This window comes from Leucoraja erinacea, chromosome 4, assembly GCF_028641065.1.
Source record: "Leucoraja erinacea ecotype New England chromosome 4, Leri_hhj_1, whole genome shotgun sequence".
Taxonomy (NCBI): Eukaryota; Metazoa; Chordata; class Chondrichthyes; order Rajiformes; family Rajidae; genus Leucoraja; species Leucoraja erinaceus.
Genome location: NC_073380.1, coordinates 81,339,956 through 81,363,225, shown reverse-complemented (window position 1 = coordinate 81,363,225; position 23,270 = coordinate 81,339,956). Strand labels below are relative to the sequence as shown.

Genomic DNA, 23,270 nt, shown 5'->3' with positions numbered 1-23,270 from the left:
AAACTCGGCGGCTTTTCCGATTGAGTGTGTGGGATGTCGATTATCCCACTCGGCTGGCGGGATAGGGCGGAAGGCAGCGGAGAATCTACGATCGAGCTGCGCTGCGGAGATCCAGGGGCCTGGAGCAGGGAATAATATCCAGTGGCCTGCAACAGTAATCCAACGGGATCTGCCGCGCTAGGGCAGTGAGCGCCAGCGGAGATCTAGCGGCAGTGGGGATCAATAAGCGGAGGGTCAGAGATCCTATTCATAGGAGGTGGGTCGGGGATCGAGCAGAAAATCAGAGATCTCTCGGAGGTGGGACAGGGGACCGGGCAGTATGTTGTACTTGTCCCTGCTGCTGCTGCTGCTGCTGCTGTGCTGCGGCGGCGGGATCGCCCAGTACGAGAGGTACAGTTTCCGCAGCTTCCCGCAGGACGAGCTGCTGCCGCTGGATTCTGCGTACAGACATGCGCTGGACCAGTACACGGCGGAGAACTGGAAGGAGTGCGTGGACTACCTGGAGATGAGCCTGAGGTTGAACCGCCTGCTCCGGGACAGCGAGGCCTTCTGCAACCTCAATTGCAGCACGGTACGATCCCAGGACAGTGACCACTTCGGCCGTTTCGCCGAGCTGCAGCTCTTCAGTAACATCATGCTCAGAGCCCAGTGCCTGAAGAGATGCAAGCAGGGCCTGCCCGCCTTCCGCCAGACCCAGCCCAGCAGGGAGACGCTGGAGGACTTCGAGAAACGTGAAGTCTACAAGTTTCTCCAGTTTGCCTACTTTAAGGTGAGAGCGTTAGTTTTAAAAATCAAAACTCGAGTGTTCGTAGAAGCGTAAAGTTAAACGTAATTTCATGTAAACGTAAAATTAAATGCGTCCAAATGTTCCTTATCCTGAAGATTATCTTTGCGCGTGTCTGTATCAAACTGTACATAAACCCTAGGGGCACAAACACAAAGTGTCACTAAATGCAGACGTTCTGAGCTCCCTCAGTGTTTTCAATGTGCCACCTGACTCCCAGAGGAGATTAGGTACACCCCTCACCACAAGTCAACCCGGCTGCATAGAAACCCTCTGGGAAAGGTGATGATAACCTTTGTCGCTGGTTCCCTAAACAGAGTGTTGGACAGAATATCTGGAGCATAGGACAGAATATCTGGAGCCTTAAACTTTAACACCAGCAGGATGGACAATTCACAAACAGCCTGAATCTCAACAACACCACTGTTGTCCTTGGTCACCGTGTTGGGAACAAAACTGTTGTCCTACACTTTCTGGAATGTTTATGGCAAAAAGGTCTGGAGCGATATACAGCAATGTTTCTCTAGGTATTGTCCCCAGTTGCTGCACAACACAGGACTCTGTGCCCTGCCTGCCTGATCCCATGACACATTGAGACAATGACGATAACCAAAAAGACAATACGGGGAGAAAAGATGAGGTACGAAGGTAAGCTAGCCAAGAATATAAAGCAGGATAGTAAAAACTTATTTAGGTATGTGAAGAGGAAAAAATTAGTTAAGAACAAAGTTGGACCCTTGAAGACCGAAAAAGGTGAATTTATTATGGGGAACAAGGAAATGGCAGATGAGTTGAACAGGTACTTTGGATCTGTCTTCACTAATGAGGACATAGACAATCTTCCTGATATAGGAGTGGCCAGAGGATCTGGGGTGATGGAGGAGCTGAAGGAAATCCACATTAGGCAGGAAATGGTGTTGGATAGACTGATGGGACTGAAGGCTGATAAATTCCCAGGGGCTGATGTTCTGCATCCCAGGGTACTTAAGGACGTGGCTCGAGAAATCGTGGATGCATTGGTGATAATTGTCCAATGTTCTATTGGGTCAGGATCAGTTCCTGTGGATTGGAGGGTAGCTAATGTTATCCCACTTTTTAAGAAAGGTGGGAGAGAGAAAACAGGGAATTGTAGACCAGCCTGACATCGGTGGTGGGGAAGATGTTAGAGCCAATTATAAAAGATGAGATAGCCGAACATTTGGATATCAGTAACAAGATTGGTCCGAGACAGCATGGATTTACGAAGGGGAAATCATGCTTGACTAATCTTCTGGAATTTTTTGAAGATGTAACTAGGAAAATGGACATGGGAGAGCCAGTGGATGGGGTGTACCTGGACTTTCAGAAAGCATTTGATAAGATCCCACATAGGAGATTAGTGGGCAAAATTAGGGCACATGGCATTGGGGGTAGAGTGCTGACATGGATAGAAAATTGGTTGGCACACAGGAAGAGTAGGGATTAACGGGTCCCTTTCAGAATGTCAGGCAGTGACTAGTGGGATACCGCAAGGCTCGGTGCTGGGACCGCAGCTATTTACAATATACATCAATGATTTGGATGAAGGGATTCAAAGTAACATTAGCAAATTTGCAGATGACACAAAGCTGGGTGGCAGTGTGAACTGTGAGGAGGATGCTATGAGAGTGCAGGGTGACTTGGACAGGTTGGGGGAGTGGGCAGATGCATGGCAGATGAAGTTTAATGCGGATAAATGTGAGATCCACTTTGGTAGCAAAAACAGGAAGGCAGATTATTATCTAAATGGCATCAAGTTTGGAAAAGGGGAAGTACACTGGGCTCTGGGGGTCAGTGTACATCAGTCTATGAAAGTAAGCATGCAGGTACAGCAGGCAGTGAAGAAAGCGAATGGCATGTTGGCCTTTATAACAAGAGGAATCAAATATAGGAGCAAAGAGTTCCTTTTGCAGTTGTACAGAGCCCTAGTGAGACCACACCTGGAGTATTATGTACAGTTTTGGTCCCCTAATTTGAGGAAGGACATTCTTGCTATTGAGGGAGTGCAGCGTAGGTTTATACGGTTAATTCCCAGGATGGCGGGACTGTCATATGCTGATACAATGAAGAAGCTGGGCTTGTACACTGTGGAGTTTTGAAGGATGAGAGGGATCTCTCATTGAAACATATAAGATTGTTAAGGGTTTGGACAAGCTAGAGGCAGGAAACATGATTCCGATGTTGAGGGAGTCCAGAACCAGGGGCCACAGTTTAAGAATAAGGAGTAAGCCATTTAGAACGGAGACGAGGAAACACTTTTTCTCACAGAGAGTGGTGAGTCTATGGAATTCTCTACCTCAGAGGGCGGTGGAGGCAGGTTCTCTGGATGTTTTCAACAGAGAGCTAGATAGGGCTCTTAAAAATAGCAGAGTCAGGGGATATGGGGAGAAGGCAGGAACGGGGTACTGATTGGGGATGATCAGCCATGATCACATTGAATGGCGGTGCTGGTTCGAAGGGCCGAATGGCCTACTCCTGCACCTATTGTCGATTGTCTATTGACTACTGCTACAAGATCATTAATTCAATGCTCGATGAGCTTTTGTCTGCCTGAAATTTACTGAATTTCCGGTGTGAGGAAATATTTACGATTTAAATTAGCCCTTTTGGCTTCCATAACCATGTTGGTCCTCATATCTACTCTAACTCCAGTTTCCAGCACTTAGCCTTTGACATCAACCCCTTGTGCTTCATGTGCTCATCCAAATAGTTCTTAAGTGTTAAAGTAACCATCCCACCACTGCTCTTGGGAAGTATGTTCCATATTTCAATCATCTTCTGGGTGAAAAATAGCTTCCTCTAGTCCTCTTCCCCTTAACATAATTTCCCCACCCCATCACCAATCCTTGATTAGCTACACATTCGGAAATCTATATTGGTCACCTGTTCAACACCAGGTTTCCAAATCACACTATTCCAGGATCTGTCACGGGAAGACATTACCATGTGGATAGAAGGAAAGGGTCGCACATGTGCACGAATCTAACACAAAGAAATGTATCATCTCTGCTGTCTTAGGCAATTACTGATTCATGACCTCTGGAATTACGAATGTCGTTTTTGAGATAGTATTGAGAATCTGGAATCTATACGGCCCAGTATGGCAGGTGGAAGGGGCATACCACATCGCTATCCCCCCACCTGCCCCCGCACTTAGATACTTGTTACCCACTTGTGCTTCCCCCATTGGCCTCACTCGTCACCACGCAACCAAAATGGAAGCAAGTCATCCTCAATCCCTAGAAAGGAGGACATGTTTCCTACTTACGTCGATTGTCTAAATCTCCTTGAAGCCTCTTAGTATCCTCATCACCACTCTCATTCTCGCACTTTCCTGCCAGCAAACCTGGAAATATAACATTTGGTTTCCTCAGTCAAACCGTTGATAGAGACTGTGTGTGAATGGTTAAATGCTTGCACCGATCCCTGTGCTACCCTACAGGTCATAGCCTGTTGAACCAAGAAGGAGCTGTTTATTCCCACCCGTTCTATCTGATAGCCAACGCCCACTGCATACTTGTACATTTCCCACAATTCGATGTGCTCTTGCCTTGTTTACCAGTCTCCTGTGTGGGGGCTTGTATATGGCTTTCTGAAAATCCAAGCCCTGATTCCATCTCATCTACTGGGTTCATCTTCAATGTATTTCTTATCTCTCCTAATCATCCCAGAGGAAGGATCCAGGGAGGTTTTGAAGACTTAACCAAACAGTTAAGCGGGAGAATTTATCCTTCCTGCAGAATTCACAAACATTCCAGCAGCTTCATCTTGCATTCCTCCTGAATGTAAGGAATTTGTTTTCACGCCTGGTGCTCATGGGATCAAAACTAACTGGTCCTGTGTCCTTTATATAAGCCGTAAGCTATCATGTCCCTCTCCCCTGCACTGTCAGTTTGATCCCAAAAATTTGCTTGGATGGCCAAGTCATTCAGCCAGACTGCTTCTGTGAGTGTTTCTGCATCAGTTGCCCATTATGAATGCATCACAAATGATGTTGTATTGTAGGGGTGGTGCTTTAAAAACAGTCAAATGACACTGGAAACTACCCCGACATTCTGTTTGTATATTCTAGTACTATAATGCCAATTTTAGCTGTTTCAGAAACTGCAATTAGTTGTGTATCTTGAGTCTTTCATTTCCTTTGGTTGAATCTTAAATTACTCTCTATAGTTTTTCACTAATGGATCTTGAAGCAAAGTGGTATGCATTTAGTAATGTAAAAGAGAGGCTGTGCCGAGTGACTGAAGGTTGTAAATGGCATTTTCTGCTGCAGTATGTCATTAATTCTATGAATTCACATTACCCGTAGAAATGTCTGCAAGGGTCACTCAAACTCTCAGCTCCCACACACAGACTGGGTGCAATGCAGGAGGCAAGCAGTGGTACCACAGGAGAAACAGTTGGTTAAGGAGAGGAAGGCAGAGAAGAGCAACAACCATAGCCAGCACTGTGATTTCTTCAAGCCAATTTCAGTATCAGACCCTCTGACTTTCCACTATTGATGTTTGGAGGAAAGTTTGGAATATTTCCTATTACCTCCCCATCAATATGGTAATATTGAGAGAATCCTGAGATGTTGATGAAGGTGACCATTCAACCCATTTACACTGTGCTATAGCAACATTTTACATATCTATTATCACATTATTAACCTAGCCGAGCAGAAAAAATAAAACCTATTTACTTTTGAATACATATTAAGTAATAAGTGATCATTTTCCAGTATCCATCACTTTCTCATCACTTTCTCATCCCTGACACTTCCTTTGATAACGCTGCTATACCTCAATCTTATCAGAAATGCTGAGATCTTCTGCCAGTTTCTCATACACCCAGTGCCATCACTGAGGTCAAATTCATAGCCCATTTGGGCCCTTGTTATTTTTATAATTACAAATGTTCAGGGAAGTGTTGTGTGATTTGTTGGCACTGTACCATTTATAGAAACATATATAATGGCACATTGTACTGCACCGCCAAATTACATTTACGAGTATGGTGAGCCTGCTTCTAGAGCCCCCTCCTTAGCCTAACCTCATCTAATCCCTCTTCACAAAAAGTTCAACTATCCAGTGGCAAAAGTTAAGCGCACCACTCTCTGTGTGGTTCTTCTCATCTCGGTTTTTAAAGGATTTCTGTCTGACCCCTTGTCAGGTCGGGACAACATGATCTAGCCTTACTTTATGTGTGAGCTAACCTCAGTGACATCAGTCACACGCAGGTGGAGAAACTGGATATTACTATGTGTGAGCTGTGACATCTTCCCCTGTAGCTGTAGCATAATCTATCTACACACACAATATACCCTCTCCACTGAACCATTAATGTGAATGCAAGGGGGATGTGAATTCTGACTGGGGTTCTGCCTAGATCCTAAGAACAAACAGCATTAACAGCATTGAATCTTCTTTCCATTTTCTTTGTTTACTAGTTTGTAATAATTTAGCAGCTTAATGAATGACTTTGTCCATCTGTACCAGATCAATAACATTCCCAAGGCCATTTCAGCAGCTCACACCTTCCTCCAGAGGCACCCTGATGATAAGATGATGCAACGGAATATGGCCTACTACAACAGTTTACCAGGCTCTGACGAGTTTATTAATGATCTGGAGGTGAAAAGTTATGAGGTGAGTGGGAGGCATTAAAGTGTTTCTGGCTGGGATCCAAAAATCCCCACAAAGTATTGGAGTAATTCAGTGGGTCGGGCAGCATCTCTCCCAGGTGGGATACGTCTGGTCCAGTTACTGTCATTCTTCTGTGTTTCTGAATTTAGTGGAGGAACAGAGCAAGTGTGATCTCCGAAGGGGCACATGTGGTGGAGATGCTAGTGGCTTGGATCCATTAATCCATTGGACCCCAGTGTGAGTGGAGAAGCCAGTGAGCAGGGTGCAGAGATCCAGTAGACCCCAGTGTGAGTGGAGCAGCCAGTGAGCAGGGTGCAGAGATCCAGTAGACCCCAGTGTCAGTAGGGTGCAAAGTGACTTGGGGAGTGCTGGTGCTGGATTCCCAAAAGGTTAATTTGCAATTTGAATCGATAGTCAGGAAGGCAAATGCAATTTTAGCATTTGTTTTGAGAAGACTAGAATATAAAAACAGGGATGTAACCGAGATGCTGAAACTTTATAAGGCACTGGTCAGACCGCATTTGGAATATTGTGAGCAGTTTTGGGCTCCATATCTGAGGAAGGATGTGTTGACATTGGAGACGGTCTAGAACAGGTTTACAAAATTGATTGCGGGGATAATTGGGTTAAAGTCTGATGAGCATTTGATGGAACTGTGTCTGTACTTGCTAGTTGAGAAGAATGACGGGAACCTCATTGAAACTTACCAAACAGTGAAAGGCCTGGTAAGTGTGGATTTGGAGAGGGTGTTTCCACTTGTGGAAGAGTCTATGACCAGAGGGCACAGAATAAGAGGAGATGAGACTTTTTGAAAGGAGATTATAGGAGGAATTATTTTACCCGGAGGTTGGTGAATCTGTGGAATTCTTTGCCATAGACGGCTGTGGATGCCGTCAATGGATATTTTTAAGGTGGTGATTGACAGATTCTTGATTAATCAGGGTATCAAGGGTTATGAGAAGAAGACAGGTGAATGGGGTTGAGAGGGAAAGATAGATCGACCATAATTAGTTCGCGGAGTAGTCTCGATGGGCCGAGTGGCCTAATTCTGCATGTGCGATTTATGAAGTTAGTAGAGAAAGCAGCGACTGATGGTGCAGAGGGCGAGTGCCTCCACTGGATCACATGGACCTGGTGGGCCGTAGAACCTACTTCCACGCTGTATCTCTAAACTAAACTGTTTTGGTTAGAAATGGCTTGTTCTAATCAAGCACATCCCCCTTTTATATTCGCTCTATTTCTCTCTCCCCAGTCGCTTCCTGATGTGATGATTATTTCTAGCATTCTCTTTTATTTTTAATTTCCTATAATTGCTGTTCTTCTTCTCTTAGCCCGAGTATGTACTTCTCTTTATTATTAATTCCCTAAATGTTCACCCTTATCTGTGAACAAGACGGGTCAAAAGGCAAAGTGTAATTAGAAACATAGAAATTAGGTGCAGGAGTAGGCCATTCGGCCCTTCGAGCCTGCACCGCCATTCAATATGATCATGGCTGATCAATTCATGATTACCACTCGTTCACAGATATTCCTTCTGTCCTCTCCACCCCATTTTCTCTCTTTGACTTTAAACACATTTCTTTTCGCACAAGCTGTGCTGACCGAAGCTGTTGTGGAATTTCAGACTCTCTTCCTGCGAGCAGTGAAAGCATACAATGCAGAGAACTACCCGCTGTCCATTGCTGACATGGAGTTGGCCATTCCTGACTACCTCAAGGCTTTTGACGAGTGCATTGCTACCTGTGAGGGCTCTCGGGAAGTGACAGATTTTAAAGATTTCTATGTTTCTATAGCAGGTTGGTACAGATTTTTTGGATTTGTTGATCACGTTGGATGATGTAATTTAAGGGTGGAATCATGTCTCTCTCACCCCACCCCCACTCTTCACCTACACACTGTCCCCCCCCCCCCCCCCCCCCCCCCCCCACTCCTTCCTTCCTCCAGCTCTCTCCATCTCTTTTGCTCCCAACCTCAATTTAGTATTTGCTATGGTGAAGTATAGTTCCCATTGCTTTTTATCGGGCAGAGCAGTTGGTGACCTGACATTTGGTATTAATTTGGGAATGGGCTTTTAATTCTGAACAGTTTCTGATTTAAAATCAGAATAATCCTCTACATTGCCACCAATTGAACAAAGTTCCTTTTCTTCCAAAGAAGACAAAGTGCTAGAGTAATCCAGTGAGTCAGGCAGCATCTCTGGAGAACATGAATAGGCAACGTTTCCGGACAGGGCCCAAACACTGCCTGTCCATGTTTTCCAGCGACGCTGCCTGATCCATTATGTTATTCCATCACTTTGTATCTTTTTTGGTAAACCAGTTTCTGCAGTTCCTTGTGTCCACATTTTACTGTTCATTTTCTTCCAGGTCATTACGCTGAGGTACTGCATTGCAAGGTGAAGTGTGAACATGATTTAACCCCTGTGATCGGAGGCTTCATAGTGGAGAAGTTTCTGGCTACAATGTACCACTACTTGCAATTTACTTATTATAAACGTGAGTAAACAGTTGTAAACTAGATTTGAGGAGCAGTATTTGCTGAAAATAATAGTTAGCCACGAACTTCGAGCTGTACACTGCAGGGAAGATATCTGGTAAGGATGGTAATGTGTGCTGAACCTGTGTAAAGGAAGACAAACCTATATCTGCCCCTGGGGAGGTGCTGCATTGAGAGAGACCAGTCAAAACATGATGGACACAGACTTAGAGGTGCTGCCTCTCTGAACTCTCCCAATTAAACTATGCCTCACACCTGATTAGAAACATAAAAAAATAGGTGCAGGAGTTGGCCATTCAGCCCTTTGAGCCAGCACGATCCTGCTTTTTCTCCATATCCCTTGATTCCTTTAGCCCTCAGAGCTAAATATAACTCTCTCTTGAAAACATCCAGTGAATTGGCCTCTACTGCCTTCTATGGCAGAGATTGCCATTTCATTGGTGCTAATGGGCCACAGTTAGGCTGTGGGCCGAGCATCGAAAATGTGTATAGAATTTAACTTTCGTGACCCATGTCTGGTATCTACATGAAATTTGGCACAGATTTAGATAAAATATAATTGCGAAGGAATTCATAACTCTCAGTGTCAAAAGTTGCACACTAATTAATTAAGCTAATTAGAAAATTAGAAAGCGCCATCTAGTGCTCAATACTCGTATTACTCCATGGTGAGCCTAATTCCGTGCTGCGGTCTATTTAAACTATATAACTCCAGTGATATTCACGTTATATATATATATATAACGTGAATATTACTGGAGTTATATATAATTACTAGACCAAGTGGGGACCCGTTGGGTCCCAGCATCATACGGGAGGGCTGGTCCCCCAACGCAATATTCCACCTCTCCACCAATTCCAATATTGGTGGCCAATAGGGGGGGGGGGGGCTTTCTGGAGCACTAGTATTGGTGTTGTGGGCTGAAGGGACTGGTTTCCAGAGGGCTAGTATGAACATTGTGGGCCGAATGGTTTCTTGGGTTGGCGACTCAGTTACCCAAGCTCACTAACTCACGGCTGGTGGGCTGGCAGTTGACTTACGGCTATTCCTTGAAATTCCATTTCTAGCAGGGTGCAAGGCCACCAAATTCAAGTGCAGTTTCATACCATTTCAAGCAGGGTGCAAGGCCACTAAAGACAGCGAGTCGTGACCTCTCCCTCCTCCATCTTGCAGAGACTGAGCCACGCCCACACTTCTGGGTTTTGTAGTCCCTCCCACCAGAAGGGGCATGGCCTTCATGGCGTGATTGACAGGAGAGAGAATCTGAACATTTTTTAAACACTAATAATTCTTATTTTTCATCGATGGAAAAAAATCCTCGGCATCTGATGAGCGGAGGGGCTCAGAGTAAGATGGCCAAAAATCACAGCCATACGTGGTAGTGTTTTTTCTAAAATCAATATAAAGTGCAAACAGGAAGTGGTCAAGATTAGACTTTTAATTATATAGAAGTCAAGGCAACTTTAATTTGGCAAGGCAAGGCAACTTTAATTAGGTAACACAGCTTTAGCATTTCCAAACCAAAGACAACACAGCTTTAGCATTTCCAAATCAAAGGCAACACAGCTTTAACATTTCCAAACCAAAGGCAACATCTTTAGCATTTCCAAATTATATTTTCAAACCACATTAAGGGCACTGACAGGTCAGTAAAACCACTCACATTTTAGTAGACATGTGTTCAGTGTTATTCATAGCTCAGACTGAGAGACTTGACCCTCTCGCTCCCCCATCTTGCAGAGACTGACTGAGGCACTCAACACTTCTGGGTTTTATAGTCCCTTTATAGCAGCGTTTTTTCGAAAACCAATATACAGAACAACAGGAAGTGGTCAAGATCAGACTTTTAGTAATATAGATATTATATATAAATAATATAATGAATATAATTGTGAGTGTGTATGTTGAGTGAGACTGTCGCAGAGGTCCCGGGTTTCACTGGCTCCTGAACCAGCCTAATTAATAGATGAGGGCAGATCCTGTCTGTTTCCCCGTTTACTGAACCCCACTGACTGCTAGTGTGCAGAGTGGGGGTCACGGCCATAGTGGGACTGGGGCAGTGCCAGGCTGGGGGAAGGCTAAGGCATCTTCCACTGAGAGGAAAATGCCTAACCCTAACTCACCCGCCTTCCAGAGCTGGCCACGGCTGGAGCTGGAGCTGCTTTGGGTCATAGTGGGACTCAGAGCGTCCACCTCGGCCAGCATGCCCTTCTGGATCATCATGGTAATGATGGTGGGGAGCAGGACTGCCCTGCACGCCGCCCGGGCCACCTTCAGCAGCCCCATAACGCCGGCTCTGTCAGTCCGCCCGCTCACTCACTGCAACACCAGCCTACCGACAGCCCGACCGATCCCTTGCAACATTCACTGGCGGGCCGACAGCCCGACTGACCCTACGCAGCGTCCAGCGCCTACGGACAGCCCGACCGACCCCTCACTGCATCCACCAGCGGGCAGACAGCCCGATCGACCCTTCACTGCATCCACCGCCTACCGACAGCCCGACCGACCCCTCGCAGCACTGACTGACTGACTGATCCTAATCCTAACCCTAGCTCTACATTTTTATTTATCATTTTTATTTAACAGTTCACATCATAACTTTACAAAGATAAATCAATTGTAAAACAAAATAATCAGCAAGGTTAGCATGACCTTTATTCCTTCCAAACCATGCAATTGTTTTGATGTAATTTGGAGACAGCCATGTTCCCAGAATGCTCGCTGCCTAGCTACCATGAAACAAAGCGTGTGATTGGTCAATTGCCGTCCAACGCAATGTCAAACATGCATTGATTGGACAATTACTACTCGGAAAATTTTAGGTTTTTCTCATATTTTTAATATATGGTCTTGACGAGTTTCAGGTATGATTTCTATAATATTTTTACACAATATGTTATAAATGCAGGTAGATACGTGATTCTGGTCATGAAATGAAACGAAAAAGCACCTCAGCCCACAGTTTGTGTCAGAAAAGCTTCACTAAAAGGTCACTGCCCTGTCCGAATGGACACCTTTCACTGAGATATTAAGATTAGTTTTTATCCAATCCAAAGTGGATAAAAGGAGCTTTCTGGCAATATTTGAAGATAGGTTATATTTTGCCATCACCTCTGTCTTCACTGGTGGCCTGGTCAACATATATCCTCCTATTGCATTGATGAAATGAATGATCTGTTTATTGGTTTCTTGTAGTTTTGGGCTCTTGTTGTGCACATTGATCACTAGAGTATGAGGGTTTTGCAGAGGCACTCCTTGCTGCGATCACTGGAGAATATCCAGAAAGGGATTTGGAAGGAGCACTCACTCATCACTTTTCATTAAAGCCACATACTCTTTATGGTGGCCTCTAAATTAGTATTGTACAAGGAACGGTGATCACATTTGAACTCAGACTAAGCTGGAAATTCATGGCAGCAGGGGATTCTCTGAGGTTTCATGAGGGTTTGCGCAGTTGTGGATGGATGTGTAAGTATTGCTTGATATTCAGAGACCAGGCACACAGACACTGCACCCAGCAGGTTTTTAAAATACAATAAGATACTGTAAGACAAAAGTGATTGTTATGCAAAATATGATTTCTGGTTAAGTAGATACAGATCTGATTATGCATCCCAAATGAAACTGGATAAATAGTGGAAGGGGAGGAGCTTCCAGGGAAGGAAAGGGTTGTAAACATAGGAGAAAGTAGAGGGACACATGTGGAGGAGGAGATTGCGCAATTGGGGAGAGTGGAACGGGGTGTGTGATTAGCTGCCCCTTGTGAGAAGCCCATTTATAAAACAGATGTTGAGTTGATTGCAGAGGCACTATCCCAGATGTTTCATTTTCCAGACACCCCACTCTCATCCAATGACTGTAAGTTGGCACATAAATTACTTGGTGATACTAAAGGGTCAAAATATCCATTTAATTTGTTGGAGTCAGTATGTTGGCCAAGCACTTTTGTTGTGTTTTTCTTGGAAAGTGGCAGTGATTTATAACTGTGTGGCACATGGGCAATGTGAGAGCTCTGCAGCTCTCTCGTGGAAATGGTACGTTCTCATCTTGACTTTGACCTGTGGATGTCTTGCAGTCAACAATATGAAGAATGCAACTCCGTGTGTAGCAACCTACCTGTTGTTTGATCCAGAAGATGCGGTGATGAAGCAAAATTTGGTGTACTATCAATATCACAAGGAGAAGTGGGAATTGACCGAGGAAGATTTCGCACCCAGGCCTGTACGTAAGCAGAGGGAGATGGTGGTGGGAATAGATTTGGTGGGATGGGGAACAGGTAACGAGACATTGGAGGAGGATGCAGGGCAGTCATTGAATCAAAAGTGATGTCATTTCTTTATCACGCTATGTATCCAGAAATGTTGGGTCAAAACCCCAATCGGTTTATCCAATTCAGTTAACCGGTTCAGCTGAGGAAGCTGATAAAAGAGACAGGGAATTGAAGGGAATTTATTTCTTCAACTCTTTTGGATTAAATAATTCCGTCAAGAGATCCCCTTTGCCATGGTGAATGTTGTACACCACTTAACTCCTGTCTATGATCTCTATCCCATGTAGGTATAGGTCAAATGGTTTATTGTCACGTGGACCAATTAAGGTATAGTGATATTCGAATTACCACACAGCCATACTACAAAAAAGCAACAAGACACACAATCACTTAGAAGTTAACATAACCATCCACCACAGTGGATTCCCCACATTCCTCACTGTGATGGAAGGCAATAAAGTCCAATCTTCTTCCCTCTTTATTTCCCCCACGGTTGGGGCAGTCAAACCATCCGTCAAGGTAAATGAGCAAGTCATCATTCACCTTTCCAGTCCCCACTGCTCTCTCTAATATTCCTTACCGTATGATTTATCTCTCCCAAATAACATTGAAACAAGTTATCCTTATTCAGTAAACAAGATATAAATTTGTTTCCTTATTCAGTAAAGTTTCCTTATTTAGTAAACAAGATATAAATTTGTTTCCCTGATGTGTCATATACCCTGTACTAGTTTGAGTCAATTGAGTCACAGGTGAGTCAATTTTCTCACCATACTTCACCAAGTATTTTAAGCCTCAGTATTGTCCAATGTGCAGAGTTCATGACTGGATACACTGTACCAACCAAGGGCTTGCCCAAGCAGGATAATAATACAAGGTACACAAAAAAGCTGTAGAAACTCAGCGGGTGCAGCAGCATCTATGGAGCGAAGGAAATGGGCAATGTTTCGGGCCATCCTGGGAGGAGAAGGGTTTCGGCCCGAAACGTTGCTTATTTCCTTCGCTCCATAGATGCTGCTGCACCCGCTGAGTTTCTCCAGCTTTTTTGTGTACCTTCGATTTTCCAGCATCTGCAGTTCCTTCTTAAACAGGATAATAATACAAATGCAGTCTGGCATCTGGTTAGTGTATCAGTCAGTGTCTCCCCAACCCGATGAAACTTAGTTGCAAAAGTATCTTTTGTTTAGGAAAGTAACCATTTATTTTTAAAATGGTCTATCCGATGCAGAACATACAAGTGACTGTACAAGCCATTTATGTTAAGAAAGAAGTAACAGAATAGTGAGTCGCTGCGATGTGGGTGATGGTGGGATTTCACAGAGAGGAGAGCATGGTTGCCAAGCTGGAGAGGAGGCTGAGTCTAGGAGATCGTGTTACAGATGTGGGTGAAGAAGGATGTTGGCAATTGATAAGAGGGAACAGGTGGGGAGAAGCAGTTTCAGAAATCTACGTGATTGGGAAAGATCAGGGGTTTGCAATAATTACCCCCAAAATTAATTACTTTAGGATTGTGCTGACTGCTGTTAGTTGGGCATATTTTCAATGCATGGTTACTTACTCATTGAACAGGGGAACTAACTTGATATAAAATATATTTGACAATGGTTAATTTCCAGGAAGCTTTGCGATATTACAACCAGACCAAACTTCAGCTTCAGATGTATGAGTTTGCCCAGGAACATCTACAGGATGATGATGAGGTGAGTCACAGCTGCCCTGTGCTGAACCATTGGGATGGCTCTTGGCCATCAGTGGAGATATTGGTAAGGCAGAAAACTGGTAACTGAGTTGTGCAAAATCCCTTGGGCAACAGGGACCATAATATGGTGGAATTCTGCATTAGGATGGAAAGTGACACGGTTAATTCAGAGACTAGGGTCCTGAAATTAAAGAAAGGAGATTTTGAAGGTATGAGACGGGAATTGGCTTGGATAGACAGGCAAATTATAAATCATACTTAAAGGGATGACAGTGGAGATGCAATGGGAAAGATTTAAAAACCACATGGATGAACTCCAAAAATTGTTCATCCCTGTCTGGCGAAAAAATAAAATGGGGAAGGCGGTCAACTGTGGCTAATGAGGAAAATCAAGGATAGTGTTAAATCCACGGAAAAGGCATATACATTGGCCAGAGGAAGCAGCAAACCAGAGGACTGGGAGAAATCTAGAACTCAACAGAGTTAACTCAACAGAATGGCCTACTCCTGCACCTATTTTTCTATGTTTCTATGAATCTGCAGCTAGCAGATAGGAGTTGGAGTGCAAGAGTAAAGATGTCCTCCTATAACATGGGGCATTGGCTGCCCCCATCTGGAGTATGGGTATGATTTTGAGATACTGGAGGGGTTCAGTGTGGTTCACAGTAAAATTTCAGGGGCAAGGGGAGGCATCCTTGGGGAGAAATACAGGAATTGTGTTTAGACCTTTGATATACAGCACAAAAACAGGCCCATCGGCCTTCTCAGTCGACGCTGACCAGCAATCACCCTGTACACTGGAACTATACTACACTACACATTAGGGACAATTGTCCATAGTCCATAGTCCAGTGCTGTAAGGCAGCAATTCTACCGCTGTGCCACTGTTCTGTCCGCATTGTGTCATAGGATGAGAGAGCGAGTTAACTAAATCTAAATTCTCTGGCATTCGGATGAATAAGAAGTGACCTCATTGTACCATAAGATTCTTCATGCTAATTATTAGAATAATGTGAAGCAGACTTTCCTGTGGTTAACCAGAAAACCAGAGAGGTCAGTCAAGGCTTGAGGATTCTCCTCTACAGAAAACTTTCTATGTTCCATTCTTGATTATTCAGAATCAATACTTTCTAAGAACCTAACCTAATTGGAAGATCAGATCAGATAGGAAAGATGCATGATTTTTCCAGTTTTAAAACATCTTACTAATCAAGTTCACATCAAATAAATTTGTGTAGATTTTCACCTAATTTAGATCATAGAAAGAGGTGCAAGTGGGCAGTTCATCTCGCATACCTTCTCTGCCATTCGATGACCATGCTTGATCATCCACCTCGGAGCCGCTTTCCTGTACTACACCTCGTGATTCTCTTATGATCTAAAAATCCATTGATCTATTATTTAGCTAATTGAAGAATTTTGAACAAAGGAACATCATTTCAAGATTGGGGCTTTCATTTAATGTCAAGTACGTCATAATTTCTTCTCACAGAGGATGGTGAAAGAAGTCTGGGGTAGAGTAGCCATGATAATATTCCCTGGTAGGGGCAGGCTTTTGGCCTACTCTTCATCCTGTTTAATGGGTGTGGGGAACATTGTTGTGTATCAGTGTGGTTATGGTCTGAGCCCCTGAGGTTTAGCTGTGCTTTCTCAGGTACAACCTGTTAGAGTTAGGGGCCGAGATGTGAGAATGACCTTGTACATTGGTGGTGATGCACTGGTTAAGTTACAAGACTGGTTATCGAGATGCCTGGACCAGTGATCCAGGCACACCAGTTCAAGTCAGTTAAATAAATCATTTAGAATTGCTCTTTTTCCCCAAAATGGTCTTGGCAATCGATACTATGAAAGTACTGAACTGCTATAAACACTCCTGGTTCATTGGCCCTTTGTGGCTGACCCCCAAGTCAGAGGGAGATGGTCAGTGGATAGTCAGATGCCCTCTTGATTGGCCCAGTGAGCCAGCAGTTGTATCAGAGACAACACTCACATATTCTGACCAGCAATTAGCTAATGTGGAAAATGAATAAATGTTAAAGGCTGAATGATAAAGTGGAGGCAGAATGATGTCTCTATTCTAGTTCCAACATTCATCCCCCAATAAACTGATCTAAATATAATTTAGCATTCTATTGTTCATTGTTTTATGATGAATGTTGTGGAATTCACTTGCCTTGAAAATGGTGGTGAGCTCTAGCAGTCATTGCCAGAACTCTCCAGCAGAGGGTGGCAGACACCACCACACTGCAAGCCTGACAGACAAAATCTATGATGCTTTCAAGCATTCCAGGATCACACGTTCGAACCTTTTGGGTTTGTGCTGCCTACGAGTTCATCGTACTGTTCAGAAAATGACTGTGCATGAAGGACAGCAGATGTATGAACGTGAAGCTTTGCTTAAAACCAGATTCTATATTGACCAAGACATTGTAGGGTTAAGTGGAAGAGGCAGGTGAGTATGTTCAATAGCTTCAATTTCCCACCGGGCTTCAGTTTCCCAAGATCATATTTACCTCTTTCTGCATCTTGAGTATGTGAGCTATAGAGTTAAAAAGCATGAAAGCAGGCCCTTTGGCCAAGCTTGTCCATGCCGACCAAGATGCCCATCTGAGCTAGTCCCATTTGCTTGTGTTCAGCCTATATCCTTGTTAATCTTTACTATCCATGTACCTGTCCAAATGTCTGATTGAAACATAACCCTGCCTGTGCATACTATTGTATTTACAATTAGATGTAATCTAGGAACTATATAAATCTCACATTATATAGCAGAGTGCAGAATCCTCATTGTACACTTCAGTGTTTGGAATTAAACCCTGCATTTCTTAAAACTGTGCAAATGCGTCTACAATGAGTCTATTTTAATTGTAATTCAATTCTCTCAATGTAATTAAATGCTTCCAACACAGCCACTAAATGTGAAATGTAGGAAAGCCTCAGCTTCAATATCTGGGAAGGGGAAGATTTGCCAGGGAACCTTCCATACCCCATCATTGTGACTATATACAAGAAAGCAGACAAGTCCAACTGTCCCACAGCACATTTCTGCACATTTTCCATAGTCATCAAGTCATACAGCACAGAAACAGGCCCTTCTACTGAAACCATCCATTCCGACCTATCTAAGCTCATTTCATTTGCCCCCATTTTTCCCAAATGTCTCTAAACCTTTACTATCCATACCCTTGTCCATGTGTCTTTTAAATTTTGTTATTTTACCTGTCTCATCTATCACCTGTAGCAGCTGGTTCCATATACCCATCACCCTCTGAATGAAAATGTTGTCCCTCAGGTTCCTATTAAATCTTTCCCCTTTTAAAATTAAACCTATGTCCCTTGATTCTTGATTCCCCAACTCTGGGTAAAATACTCTGTGGATTCACTTTATCAATTCCCCTCATGATTTTATACACTTCTATAAAATTATCCCCTAGCCTGCGCTCCCAAGAATAAAGTCAGAGCTTCCCAATCTCCCTGTAGCTCAGGCACTCGTACTCAGCCAATATCTTCATAAATCTTCTCTGCGCTCTTTCAAGTTTAATAACATGCTTCCTTTAGCAGCATGACCAAAACTGAACACAATACACCAGATGCAGCTTCGCCAATGTCTTGTACAACTGTAACATAACATCCTAACTCCTATACTCAATAGGTAGATACAAAATGCTGGAGTAGGCAGGACAGGCAGCATGCTCAGCGGGACAAGCAGCATCTCTGGAGAGAAAGAATGGGTAACTTTTCGGGTTGAGACCCTTCTTCAGACTGAACCGCTGAGTTACTCCAGCATTATGTGTCTATCTTCGATTTAAACCAGCATCTGCAGTTCTTTACTACACATCCTATACTCAATAGCCTAACTGACTGAGGCCAAAAGTGGTACCTTCTTTATCACTGTTATCCATCTGTGACTCCACATTCAATGAATTATGTACTTGTACTACGAGACCTATGCTCTACAACACTCACCAAGGCCCTGCCATTCACTGTGAAGGTCCTGTCTGGGTTTCACTTCCAAAAATTCAACGCCTTACATTTATTTGTGTTAAACTCCATTTACTATTCCTCAACTCATTTGCCAGTTGATCTAAATTCTGCTGTAATTTTTGTTAACAATCTTTGTTAAATATATATATACCACCTACTTTAGTGTCATCTGCAAACTTACTAACCGTATCTTGCACATTCTCATCTAAATCATTGATATAAACTACAAACAGTAATGGACCCAGCACTGATTCCTGAGGCATAACACTTGTCACAGGCTTCCTTTCTGAAAACAACCTTCCAACACCCTCTGCTTCCTTCCTTGAAGCCAATTCTGTATCGAAGCAACAAGCTCTCTATGGATCCCATGCAACCTAACATTCCAGGGCAGCCTACCATGTGGAACCTTATCGAAGGCATGCTGGTCCATATAGACATCATCTCTGGACTTGCCTTTGTCATTCTTCTTGGTTACTTCTTCAAAACACTCAATAAAATTCATGAGATGATTTCCCACCTACAAAATATATATCTTATGCTAGAATACTCTCTAGTAACATACCTATCACAGATGTTAGGCTCACTGGTCTATAGCTCCCAGACTTTTCCTCGCAGCCCTTCTTAAAGAGAGGCAAAATAATAGGTATCCTCCAGCATCTCACCCATGTCTAACGATGAATCATATATCTCAGCCAGGGCTATGGCAAGTTCTTCGCTAATTTGCCACAGTGTCCTTGGATATATGAGATCAAGCCCGGGAGATTTTCTTAAGACATCCAGCACCTCCTTAACCGTAATATGGATTGTCCTCATGGCATCTCCATTATCTGTCACTTTCCGTAGTGTTCATGTCTTTCTCCACAGTAACATCAGAGGAGAGAATACTAATTGAGGACCTTGCTCATCTTGTGCGGCTCTACACATAAATGACTGCTTTGGTTTCCGTGGGGACCCTATTTATCTCTAGTGACTCTCTTTTAATGAACAAAAAATATATTTGGAGTCACCTTCATCTTATCTACCAATCAACTTGAACGAGTTCCTGTCTAATATCATCAAAGTTGGTTTTGCCCAATTCAGAACTAGGGCACAGCCAGTCTAGTTTAGTTCAGAGATACAGCGCGAAACAGGCCTTCGGCCCACCAAGAGCGTGCCAACCAGCGATCCCCGCACATTAACACTATCCTACACACACTAGGGACAATTTACACATACACCAAGCCAATTAACCTACAAACCTGTATGTCTTTGGAGTGTGGGAGGAAATCGAGGATCTCGGAGAAAACCCACGTGGTCATGGGGAGAACGTACAAATCCCGTACAGACAGCGCCCGTAGTCGAGATTGAACCCAGGTCTCTGGTGCTGTAAGCAGCAACTCTCCCGCTGCACCACCGTGTGCCCTTATCCCAAACTATTTTAAAGCTAATAAAACTATGGTTGCTGGACCCAAAAGTCTCACCCACCAACATTTCAGTCTCTTGCCCATCCCAATTTCCTAAGGGTAGACCAAGCTTACCCCGCTCCCTTGTAGGAACAAGAGGTTGGTGGATGGGGGCCAAATAGGTACACAGATGCCCAGAGAACATGTGCTCTATTAACCTTTCTGGGGGTCTAAATAACCTGGTAAAAGTCCAGCAAAACCAATGACTTCAATAGGAAGGGACATCTGTGGTCAGAAATTAATGTGTGTGGCAGTTTTATTTCTTTATTTAAATTAATTGATTGAAGGATATTTAATCGTTAGTGTTTCTGAATGTGTACACATTTGGTGGTTAAATGTGAGTGCTATTTTACAATTTATTAACCGTATGAGAATGTGGGAGGGACATCCATTGGCAGAAGTAACCCTGGGATGTGAATGGGGTGAGGGCTGCCGGTTTCCTAGGGGATCACTGTACTCTGAGACAGACCAGGGCAGGTAATTAGCTCACCAACCCAAGCCAGCATGGTATGGCCAAGTCATCTGATGAACGAAAAGAACTGTATGGCAAGCGCATTTTTTTCCCCTTCTTCATCAGTATAGCCAGCAAACAATATAGAGGGCTCTGAAATTACTCTTCCCGCAAACTCTGACTAACCTGCTGCTTGATGGAATTAGAGGAAATATTCTTAAAGTTAGAATAGTTGCGTTCCTAAATTAAACAAGTGTGTGTCTGTGCTGCAGGGGGAAGTACTGGAATATATTGATGACCTTCTGGAAGCTCCAGGCAGCTGACGTGAGCAACAAAACAAGAACTGCAGGATAGGTGCGCTGGGAAAACTGGAAAAACGAAAGTTCCTTGTCCAGCTCCTATGACATTTACAAAACTCTACTTGATGTCTAGAACTTTTTTTTTTTTAACTGCCTTAATATTTCTTTGGTGTTGACTGACATCCCCCAAACTTTCTTTCAAAGATGTGCCTTTCTTCTTTAACACAAATCCCACCCTGCCAACACGCCCTATCCCCTTCCACAATACAATATCCCCTCCCTTCACACCATATCGTTTACCAACTTCCTCCACCCCACTCTCCTTCTCACCCTCACGCCTCCACCACACTCCATCTCCTTCCATTGCCAACAACACTCATGTTCACAAAACATAGGAGCAAATTTAGGCTATTTGGCCCATCGAGTCTATTCTGCCATTCAATCATGTCTCATCTATCTTCCCCTCTCAACCCCATTCTCCTGCATTCTCCCTGTAACCCTTGACATCCTTACTAATCGAGAACTCCTCTCCATCTACATGCCTCTTCCTCCACACTTTGCATCCCACCACGTGCTACTTTCTCCTTCAGTGCATAAGCTCAAACACAGCCAGTGATGCTTTAGAAGTGGTGAAATCAGCAGGACAGTGTTCCCATAGCCTTCCTCGCCCTTCCCCACCCTCCTTCCCTGGCCTTCAGACACTGTGCAAACCTCGTGGCCTGCTGAAGGCAGGAGAGTCCTTTCCTCCCTGGGACCTCTTATCTCATTCCTACTTTGTCCCGATGATGTCTGATGCTGCTTCTTACAGGGATTGCTTGCAACAGCTTTAACTTACACGCTGTTGTATTTCCGCACACATCAACTGGTTTCACATATCGAGCACTGTCCTGAGTCCCATTGTATGTGGTGCTCTAACATGAGGCAAACCTGCTGTTCCTTTATGCTACACATTGATGTTGGTCATCGATTGCTTATATCTGTCATCCAGCAAGACCAGAGAAATAGCACCATGAAAAACCATTTACAGTAATGCCAATACTCCAATGTTAAAATAGAAGGCAGTGAGCAATTGTGTCGATTGTCAGAATGTTAGCAAACACCAAACAGCAGGAGAAGGTGACTGCAAGTAGTTGGACAAAGTTTGAAATATATATATTTTAGATATAACAGAATGATATAGCTGGAAAATCAGTTGCTGTACAGTGATAGTTCCATTGCAAGAGTTTAAACCTGACTGGTTTCATTCTCTGCTGCAGTTTCCTAATAACTACAGTGCCTCAATACCAGAGAAAACATTGACTCATTTTTAAATGTTTGAACATAGACCCTTGATGCCGTTTTAGCAAGTCAGTGTGAAAAACCCACAACCAATCTTTCACTGCAGCTGCTCGGGCTGGACGTTTGGTTGTGAGCCATACCTCAAACAGCAATTCCTTTTACACATTGGCCTGTGGTTTGAATAACCCAGTGAAGCACTCCCTTCAACTCTTTACACTTAATAAATGATCAGAGGTTCTCACAAAACAACTGTTGCTTTGATAGCCTGCATAATCTGCAATATTTATGGCTCTAAAATAGTTTTTATTAGGAAAATATAAATGAAATGCCATTGCAAATGATGAGAAGGTGTGTGTTACTTGAATCACAATGCAAACTTTGTTGGTCATTTTCAACCAAAAATATCCCACAAAGGTTCCTCTTAAATTCTTTCCACGTAGACGCCGGGTAACAAGCTGCCTTTTTGCATACAAACTAAACTGGTTGAACAAACAAAGAAAGACAGGATATATTTAACTTCTCAGATTTATTTTTGAAATTTCAAAGCAGTTTGTCAGGTAAGGTTTAACAAAGGTTACTCATTTGTAATTTGAATAAATTCACTCTCTGCCCCATTGCAGTCCTGAATCTCTGCTTGTCAGCCCAGCCACTACAGAGTGCACCACAGTGTTTTACAGCAAACCTTGCTTTTCATGATTACACAAACGTAACAGTATTAATCTTTATACACTACAGCCCTTGAGTGTTCAAATTTTTTAAAGATGTTTCAAAACCTGTACAACCAAGCTGGTGCCTTAAACCTAATAAAGAAATGTTATCTTACTGTAAAGATTGTCGTTATTTACCTCTATATGCTGCCTCACGTAAGCTGACAACATTTCATAGCACAAAAAGTCAGTCCCTCAAGGTATTCTTCAG

General features: G+C 43.5%; 1 protein-coding gene across 1 annotated transcript; it reads left to right on the top strand.

The window, feature by feature from the left end:
• Window positions 1–14: 14 nt before the first annotated feature.
• On the top strand, window positions 15–23,181 carry crtap (cartilage associated protein). Its single transcript, XM_055634657.1, has 7 exons — window positions 15–769; window positions 6,283–6,432; window positions 8,054–8,225; window positions 8,796–8,924; window positions 13,005–13,150; window positions 14,816–14,899; window positions 21,048–23,181. Exons 1-7 carry the CDS (start codon window positions 320–322, stop codon window positions 21,096–21,098), a joined length of 1,182 nt encoding a protein of 393 aa, XP_055490632.1. The 5' UTR covers window positions 15–319; the 3' UTR covers window positions 21,099–23,181.
• The last annotated feature ends 89 nt before the right edge of the window (window positions 23,182–23,270 follow it).